The following is a 10,114-nucleotide window of genomic DNA, read 5'->3' as shown; positions in this document are numbered from 1 at the left end:
GAGAGAGAGAGACAGAGAGAGAGAGAGAGAGAGAGAGAGAGAGAGAGAGAGAGAAAAAGAAGGGACGCCTGTACAGTGTATCTCCAAGTAGAATATACCGGATGGAGAAACGGGTTCTATCTTTTTAGATTTTCTTCCTTTATGTCTCCGCTGCAGAAATCGGCTTCACAAAGATGTTGACAAAATGCTGTAGGGTTCAATGGTATGCAAATGACAAAAATCTCTAGGTACACATAGCATAACCCATTTAAAGGCAGTCACAGCAGTGCTGAACATACTAGTGAGAAACATTTTTCATAGTAGCCTTCTGAATTTATGAATAATTTCAACATCATTGAAATAAATGCACTGCAAAAGAAAAGCTAAACAAAACAAAAAAAAAAAACATAAGCTGTGTTCTTTTTCTTTCTATTGAAAGCATCTGTGATGCAGTTCTATTCTTTCTTTGTGTCTTTGTGTTAGGCTGAGTGCTCTTCAACCGCTGACTGTCGTGGCTTTTCTTACCCGTGGCGTTGGGAGGACACCTGTTGAAGGCCAGTTCCCCAGAGGGAGTTCTTCTCCACAGCATGGACACAGCATAATCCTCAGGGCATATTTCATAAGGAGCTATGGTTCAGGAATAAAAACTCACATTTAGACACTTTTAATTTATGTATTTTTTTTTTTTTGCAGATCGTTATTATTATTTCAATGATATTAGGAAGATGACAAATAATGGATGCTGATGGAGAATGAGGGAAATGGATCAGAATATAATGCAAGTCAATTGTAGTTTCACATTGCCCACATATAAATGCCACAACATTTTTGGTCATATAAATGCTGCATTATAATAAAAGGAAATAAAACTGTATTTCTAATGCACATATACAATTATAATTTTTAGTGTGAATATGATGCAAGCCAATTTTAATTTCACATTGCCTAAAGCCTATATATAAATTTCACATATGTTTTGGTCATATAATTGCTGCAATATAATATTAAAAAAGTAAAAAATATATTTTGAAAACTTATGTGCCTCTAATGCACATATACAATTATACTTTTTAGTATGAATATGATGCGAGCCAATTTTAATTTCACATTGCCCATATATAAATGCCACTATAAAAATGCAAATATACAATTATAATTTTTAGTTATAAAATGTATTTATAAAATATTGTATGTTATTATTATTATTATTATTATTATTATTATTATTATTAAATAATATTAACAATACAAAATCTTATATTATATTATATTATATTATTAAACTGGATTGTTTGTAACACCCAAATTATATTGAAAATCAAATTATAAACTGCAAATCATAAATATCTGGAAATTCCTTCTTAAAAATGTTTGTCAAGACATTCACGTTCCATCTATTTGACTGCAAAACTAATTTCAAGCATTTGAGATTATGGGAATGATAAATTCAGTCAACATTATGAGATTCTATAACTGTCCTTGTAACAAACCTATGCATGTATGAAAATGCATGTAGATGCATGAACAAAGCATCGTTTCCATGGAAATGGTTTCTAATAGATGAGAAAAGCATGACTTTATTTATGTGACATTAAATATCCATTACTCGTGAAAATTGTGTTGACCATTCCTCGCTGGAAAATACAATTATGGTATATGTTCATTATTTCTCACACGAATAATGATTCGGTGCAGAAAAAAGGACATGGATTTCTGAATGGAAAAGATAATTATCCTTGCATCCGTCTCTCATTCACCCCTCTCTGCCCATTCTGACATAATTGACTCTTGGGGTTCAATTATTTGCAGGTTACCTGGGCAACGCTGCTCGCTGCATCTGCGGACCTCCTCCCCGCTGCCATCACATGGCTGCCCCGTGACCGCCAGCCCCTGGCATACGCGCACCCTCCGCTGCCAACCACCGTCACAGGACTTAGAACACCCACTCCATGGAGCCCAAGCGTTCCACTGTCCGTTAGCTGAAAGACAGATACAGGCGTTGAACAAAATAGTGTGAACACCTACAGTAGAAAATGGGCAAAATGTATTTGTTGAAGTGTTTTACCACCATTTGCCTTTAATACAGCTTCCAACCTTCTTAGAATAGATTAATACAACGTTTGAACAGTGTCCAGTAGAATTTAATTTATCAGAACAAATGCCAGTTACTTCAGAATTGTTAGAGGACTGGGAATCAGCTTCTTTCTCTTTTCTCCAAAACTGGCCACAATAATTTAATAATAATTAAGTCAGGTATTGAGATGGCCAGGGTAGATGTTGAAATTAATCTTGGTGCTCCAGCTGCACAGATTTTATGATCATGACACTATCATTTTCGTATTTTAGCAGTGGTGTCTGTGATTAGAGTTTCCTTCGTGGATGGTAGCTTTGTAAAGTTCTCTATGGTCCGTTTTTGTGGAAACAGGGTCTTCAAGGTGAATATTGAGGTTTGCTGTCACTTGGCTGCAGTAGTTCTGTTCTGTTTGGACACAATCCTTCTAAATGGTCGATGGTTCCTATCATTCACCTTCACCCATTCATTTTTGCCCATTATTCTTCTTTGCTGATGAAATCTTGACATGCTTTTTGTACACAGTCAAAAAAAAATGTAAAGACTGTTGTTCTTAAAGGGGTCATATGATGCTATTTAAAGATCATTATTTTGTGTATTTGGTGTAACAGAAACCCTTTTTTTTTTTTTTTTTAAATAGCCTTTGTGCACAGCCTGCCTTGTACTCTTCTAGGTTCAAAAAACTGTCATCCATAAATGGATGCACAGCGTTGCACAAATTGGAACATCTGGGTTGTGCTGTTCTGTTGTAAATAAATCTTAACCAATGATTCCTAATTGCATCTACTTCCGGTAGGCCAAATAAAGTGCTTTTGCTTTCGCACTGAAACACAGCGTCTCCCTGACATGGCTGCATCAACACGACTGCTGTTCCTGACACCACGCCTTCTTTCTTTGCGTGCACATTTGGGCGGCATTATGCTAATATTTCCACAGTGATGTAGATATGTGGGGGCGTGTTAGAACGAGCCGTTTTAGGTAGGCATGGTTGACTCTTAACTTTTATAAAGAATATCTCTTTGGATTTGAGACTTTAGTCTTTGCAACTTTACAGATCTTCTTTATGCACCAAGAGCTTGTAACACTCCAAAGAGAAAGGAAAACTTGAAATCGCATCAAATGACCCCTTTAAAACATTATACACAATTGGGCCGTTAAGGTTACAGATGCTCCTGCTAAACAGGCTCCAATCATTTACCCTTTTTGTAAGTCTATCAAATCACCCATTTCATCCACGATTTATACTAAACACAGCTAGATCTAATATAAAGAATACAGATGCAAAGAGGTACAGTCACAGCATTCGTTTTAATGGCAGCCTACACAAATGATATTAACCTCTATAAGAATGGGTGTTCATATTTTGTCCAACCCCTGAACGTAGATGGTGTGCATCATCTTATTCTGTTCATCGTTTCTTACATTCCATCTCTTTCAAGCTCGACAATGACATTGCATCTTTATGTGGATGTGCACTCTTAAAAGTTATTCGAGCCATCTTCTGTGAAAGCTAAAGAATTCAGAGAAATACAGTGCGGAAACATTATAAAACACACTCGTTTGCAGAGAAGGGTTTGGCGCATTAAAAACCATCCAGTTTCTTGTCATGTTGACATGCTCTAGAGGCCAGAGATGCAATAAAACTAGACTTTTGGCAGAATTCGCTCTTGATTTAATTAATAAAATAATTACCACGACACTTGCAATGATCTGATATTAGTCTCTGCTTTACGAGCGTGAGGGTGCCCTGCAACTGGGATAATAATTTTCCTCACTTTGCCAGTCCTGAAACACATTTTATGGTAAAGTTTTAAAAGGCTTCAGGAAATTTTACGGGCATCTAATGAATGGAGTAAAATATTATTTCTTGCCATTGGAAAGGGAAAAACGAAAAAAAGACAGATGTTGCCCTCAGCTGTGCTATAAATCATGCATGAGAAAGGACATGTTCACCTGTAAACTAGCATTCAACTGTGCTGAATGTACACTAGTGTTCAAGGACACATTTACATTAACATTTAGACTATGTGGAGGCTGCTGGAATGTTACTCTGAAATCAATAAATACGGTCAAATCATATAAAAGCAATGATAGATACAGTATTTGACCTCTACGCAGCTTCATAAAAAAGCCTTTAATCAAGCCACCTCAATAAAAGGTGTCTTAATATCTGAACTTGTATAAGCATTCAAGCAAATAAATATTCTACCACTCAAAGGCAACAATTTATCATCTTTAGTCTATCTATTTTCACAGCTTCTCTTAAATGACCTTCAGATATACAGTGAACAGATTTGCATTTCTAATAAGAAGGTAAAGTTGACTATTTCACATGATTTTGACTTTATTTCTTGTAGTGTTGACTTTTTAGCTCACATTTTCACCTGCAACTCCCAAGTGAAATATATAGAAATTTTGACCCTTTTTGATAGTTTTGAAATGTCACATTGTGTGACTAAAAAATTATATTTTTTATTAAAGGGGTCATATGATGTTGCTAAAAGAACATTATTTTGTGTATTTGGTGTAATGAAATGTGTTTATGCGGTTTAAGGTTAAAAAAAACACATTATGTTCCACATACTGTACATTATTGTTTCTCCTCTATGCCCCGCCTTTCTGAAACGCGTCGATTTTTACAAAGCTCATCGGTCTGAAAAGCGAGGTGTGCTCTGATTGGTCAGCTATCCAGTGCGTTGTGATTGGCCGAATACCTCAAGCGTGTGACGGAAATGTTATGCCCCTTACCATATTGTGATGCCTTGTCCCGGCCGGAGCGACGAGACAAAAACATTAAAACCCATTATAAACGAGGCATTTGTTGCATCCAGTGGGGACATAATTACGGATTATAATGACTTATACTGTCTATTTACGCGTTGCATTGCATCGCGCCGCGCCATGTAAACATAAAACCATGTCTGCATTTGTGATCGGAGAAATGACAAACAACAAACGCTACTCTACACTGCTCAAAACTTGCATTTGAATCGTCAGTGGCAAATTCTTTAAATATAAAAAAACGTACTTACCGTCTGTGAGTCAGAACAGCCGGCATTAAGAGCTTGTAACACTCCAAAGAGAAAGGAAAAATTTAAATCGCATCATATGACCCCATTAAAAAGTAATATTGGTTTAAAAAAAATAAACAAATATAACTTTATTTCTTGTAGTTTTTACTTTTTATCTCACATTTTCACCTCATATATCAAAACTTCATCACAACATCACAGTTGATTACGTTTTGAATGCTGAATATTTTAACAATGTAAGTGATCTGAAATATATAGAAATAACATAGACATTTCAGATGTGAACACTGAAAAATAAATAGTTAATGTAACATTACATTTTTACCAATCTGATGCTCTGTGGTATAGGCACATGATAAACAAAACATTTTCCATTTTAACTTTGAAGCTTCAACATAGCGCGTCTCACCCTGTAAGCAGCTTCAAACTCACTGAGACTCTCTGTTATCATGAACCATGTAGAGCAAGAGTCTTACAGCTTACAAGCATCATGCTGAGGGGCCCCAGTGTGTTTTAAAGAAATACCTACCAGGCATACTGAGTATGCGCTCTCTAGCAAGACCCACTGCTATGGTCTATCAACACAGACTTAAGCTAATGCTCGACATACAGTATATAGAAGAGGCGTCTTTACTGTTGATATGATATCATACTGTAGTTAGCCTGGGGTTCAAAGAAATCAGTTTTTTGTCAAGAGAACTAGGGTGATGCTAACTTACGGGATGGCCTACAAAAATATGCAATCACTGAAGCGCTCTATAATAAATGTGTTCATCAAATAATTAATGGGGTTATTAAAACTGTCCTACTGCTAAAAGATATTTATCTTTTCTCCTTTTTGGATATCCAAGAGAGAAAACCCCTTTAAAAATACTGAAAGAAAAATATACACCTAGATTTCGCTTTGAGTTAATGAGATTTAGAAGGATCCTGAGTCGTACCTGTGCATTCAGGGTTGGAGCATTCTCTGCTCTCCGCCCAATGTCCTCTGCACTCAGATCCCCCATGAGCAGCCGCTGAGCACTGCCTCTTCCGCTGTTGCGTTCCGTTGGCACAGGTCACCGAGCAATCGCTCCACGCACTCCACTCCTGCCACTGCCCGTCCACTGTGGGCACCCATGCAGAACGCAAAAACAGCATCCCAAATGGAGAAGAGAAAACATTGAGAGAAGTAAGTTTCTGAAGCTGGGTTTGGAACATTTAGGTTTAGCATCTTCTGATTAAGTTGAATTTACCTGCCATATTGGCAGTACAATACATATTGGCATATATTGTCCTAATATAAGGTGAAGTGTGTACCAAATGGAATTGCAACCGTTTGTCTGGTCCTACTTAGCATAACACCTACTCAAATAATAGAGCATGTTGCTTGCAACAGGTCATGGGTTTGATTCCCAGAGAATGCATTAACTAATAAAATGTATACCTTTCAGTGCAAGCTGTGGGTAAAAACTTTTGCCATATGCATAAATGTAAATGTTTGAAAACATTAGTGGTGTTTTAGTACTTCATTTCCAGGGGTACAATTATTTTCTATGCAATGGTGCATGTGATTTTGGACATGGGTAAAGTAGCAACCACTTAGAACACCTTAACAACCTCATTGCAACATGCTAAAAATAAAAAAAGAACACCTAAGCAATCACATAGCAATGCTCTGGAAACTACCCACAACAATCTTGCATCATGGTGGTACCTTCTGCCCTGGCAAGAACCATTCATATTTTTTCTATAGATATGCAATAATCGAGTTTTATCTGGAATTCTGTTTGGAACAGAAATGACACATTTCACCTTTCAGGTTAACTTTGTCATATATGGAACATTTGCTTCTTTATAATTTCTGCTAGTATTGAAAAATTCACAATTATTTGAATACGAGTGCTTCAATTAGAATACAAACAGGATCAGGACAGATATGATATATGAAACAGAGAGAGAGAGAGAGAAGATTGCATACATTTGGAATTAGGGCTACTGTCAGCCTGAATAACCCAATTAGCCCCAGGGAAAGAGGTAATAACACTGCCTGAGTGCCTTAGATAGCTCACTAACTAGCCAACATGACCCAGTAAAAGCTACTCCTATAGTGAAAATGCTGGGCTTGTGGTTCGTTCCACTCTCAATCCAGAAGAAATCTGTTGAAAACAGTCGAGGCTTTTCATCACACCTGAGCTCTGAGGTCAACTTTAAAAGCCTCAGACCAAAATATGCAAGCCAGAATCTGGCAACAGCACAAGCTCTGGGTGAGCTGATGCTACAAAACACAACACAGAGGTGTTAAGTGGGGCTAATTGCTTCTTTTTTTTGTTGAATGGGATGAGACTTTTAAAGCATGAGACCAACAATAACCAAGATTAGACAATCTGTTACAGTACTTACCCATCTATAGTGTATAGAAACTCTAAGTGGCTATCATTCACAGTCAATTGTACTTATGTGATTTTTACTTTAGTTATGTGGTAGGTTGAGTCTGAAACGGTGTTTCTCTCAGCCTTGCAGGTTTTATTGCATGCCACATGTGGCTGCTTTCAACATGCCAAGAAGCCTTGTGAGCGCATCCATTCCCTCTCTGTCCCACGTAATAAACCATTCTGTAATTGATCCTGTAATGTTCCACCGCTGGCAGCTGCTGCTTACTCCCCAGAGCCACCTCCATGTGAGATGAGTTTTGATTCTTTATAGACGGGATCAAACATTGAGGGGCTTCCATGTCAGGCCTAATTCCACCAAATCATTCTCGGAGGACGGTGGATCACACAACCGCATCCAAATTAGTGGAGTGGTCTTCAATTTATAACAAAATTGATTACGGTTAGAGAATGGCTAGAAAAGCAAGAGGCTCAGGGGAACATGGAGGCATCAGATTCGGAAAAGAGAGAGAATGACTCCATAGAGAAGAGAGACAAGATGAGAAAAGAAGAGAAGACAAAAGGAAAGACAAGAGGAGAAGAAACAAGGAAAAGATGTGAGACAAGAAGAGAAAAGATATGATAGGAGATATGAGAGAATAGAACACGAAAGAAGAGAAGAGAAGAGAAGAGAAGAGAAGAGAAGGAGATATGAGCTGAGACAAGAAGAGAAGAGAGGACATGAAAAGAGAACCAGAGAAACAAAAGGAGAAAATGAGCTAACAGAGAAGAGCACTGAAGAGATATGAGATGAAAAAAAGAAAAGAGCACAAAGAATATGAGACGAGAAGAGACAAGATGAGAAGAGAAGAGCACAATTAAGACATGAAAGAGAAGAGAGGACAAGAAAACAGAACAGGAGAAGCAAAAGAAGACAACAGATGAGAAGAGCACAGCTGAGATAAAGCAAGAAGAGATGAGAAGATGCAAGATGAGAAAAGAAGAGCACAGACAAGATGAGACAAAATTAGATGAGAATAGAAGAGCACAGGTGATACAAGAGAATAGAAGATGAGATAAGACAAGAGTGGAAAAGAATAGAAGAGAACAATACAGAATGGAACAGAAAGTTAGAGACAAGAGGAGAAAAGGAAACAAGAGAACAGATAAGGTGAGGCGAGATGAGACATGAGGATGGGAGAAAGCAGTGCATCTGAAGCACACAGACCTGGGCAGAGGGCAATGTTGCAGAGTTTGCTCTGGGTCTCGGGTCCCTCACACGCTCTTCCTCCATGCTGGGGTGGAGTGCACATCCGAGCGCGGGTGCGATGACCCCGCCCACAGGTGAAAGAGCAGAGGCTCCATGGAGACCACTCTTCCCACACACCGTGCACTGCCAACAGAGGACAAGACTTAAGACACATACACACTGCTCACGGCATGCACACACACCCCCACACGCAGCCTCATTCAAATGCAGCAGTGAAACACCTCCAGCACCGACTCAGCGAGCCTGTTTATCAACAGCTGTTACACAGCCGCAATGAATCAAAACAACTGCATCATTTCCCCTTTTCTTTACAATTTACCTTTCCCAATCCCATACCACTACACCCCCATCCCGAGCACCACGGCTGATGACATTCTTTTGTCTTAGCGTGATGAAAGACGCGCCAGGAGGGCTGCCGAGGCCGTGCTGAATTCGTCTCAGCTCTCTTAGCTTACTTATCAAAGTCCCAGTGTCACAAACCGGCAAGAGACAAGAGGAGTTCAGGTAAACAGAGGGGTTTATTGTCAATGCTGTGATGGTTAGGATCGAAGGCAGGGGAGTAAGAGAGATATGAGAGAGTTGTAGTAGGAATCCTGGAGATGAACCGGGGCTGAGGAGAATCGGAATAGCGGAGACTGAATGGACTTCTGGAGGTAAGGAAACAACAGTTAGTAAAGCTTGTAAGGAGTCTGGAAATGTTCGGGTAGTGAACGGTAGACCGGACACTGGAATGCTGAGTGGAGTGAGAAGATATAGCGGGCTTAATTGGGATTGGGGTGATTGGGATCTGGTGTGTGTCGGAGGAGGTGGCTGTGCTGACGTGAGTGATTGCGATGATTTCTTGACATTACCCCCTCCTCCAGGGGTGGCTCCTGATGCCCCCATGCGGCGACGAGGGCGACCGCGACTTCGGGGTGCGGGACGGTTTGGATGGTTGCGGTGGAATTCTTCCAGCAGGGATGGATCCAGTATGTCGTCGCGGGCCACCCAGGACCTCTCCTCCGGTCCGTATCCTTCCCAGTCAATAAGATATTGTAACCGGCCGCCCTGTCGAATTCAGGATTTCTTTCACTTGGTACACCGAGGGCTGATCCAGAACCTCAGGAGGGGGGGGTGCTTCTGGCTCGGTGGATCTGGAGGAGGAGGAAGAACAAGGTTTGAGGAGTGAGACGTGGAATGAGGGGTGAATTTTGTACCTGGGTGGAAGTTGCAGAAGGTAGGTGACTTGGTTGATCTGCCTCTGTATTGGGAACGGACCAATATAGCGGGGACTCAGCTTTTTACAGGGCAGGCGGAGGCGCAGATCCCGGGTGGACAGCCAAACCAGCTCTCCAGGCTGGTAGGTGGGAGTAGCGGTACGCCGGGCATCTGCGAAGAACTTATGCCTCCGCACTGCTTGTTGGAGCTGGAC

General features: G+C 39.9%; 1 protein-coding gene across 3 annotated transcripts in view; it reads right to left on the bottom strand.

The window, feature by feature from the left end:
- The window catches only part of LOC107664175 (adhesion G protein-coupled receptor B3-like), a 209,305-nt gene that overhangs the window by 75,793 nt on the left and 123,398 nt on the right, over positions 1-10,114 (bottom strand). For all 3 annotated transcript variants that reach the window (XM_016454645.1, XM_016454654.1, XM_016454664.1), the window contains 4 exons: positions 8,662-8,826; positions 6,024-6,188; positions 1,794-1,958; positions 505-606 (listed from right to left, as the gene is read on the bottom strand). In XM_016454645.1, the coding sequence (XP_016310131.1) occupies positions 505-606; positions 1,794-1,958; positions 6,024-6,188; positions 8,662-8,826 (597 nt within the window). The remainder of the gene's footprint in view (positions 1-504; positions 607-1,793; positions 1,959-6,023; positions 6,189-8,661; positions 8,827-10,114) is intronic.

This window comes from Sinocyclocheilus anshuiensis, unplaced genomic scaffold, assembly GCF_001515605.1.
Source record: "Sinocyclocheilus anshuiensis isolate Anshui unplaced genomic scaffold, SAMN03320099.WGS_v1.1 scaffold425, whole genome shotgun sequence".
Lineage (NCBI taxonomy): Eukaryota > Metazoa > Chordata > Actinopteri > Cypriniformes > Cyprinidae > Sinocyclocheilus > Sinocyclocheilus anshuiensis.
The sequence above is the reverse complement of the archived record's forward strand: the minus strand, read 5'-3'. Positions and strand labels throughout refer to the sequence as shown.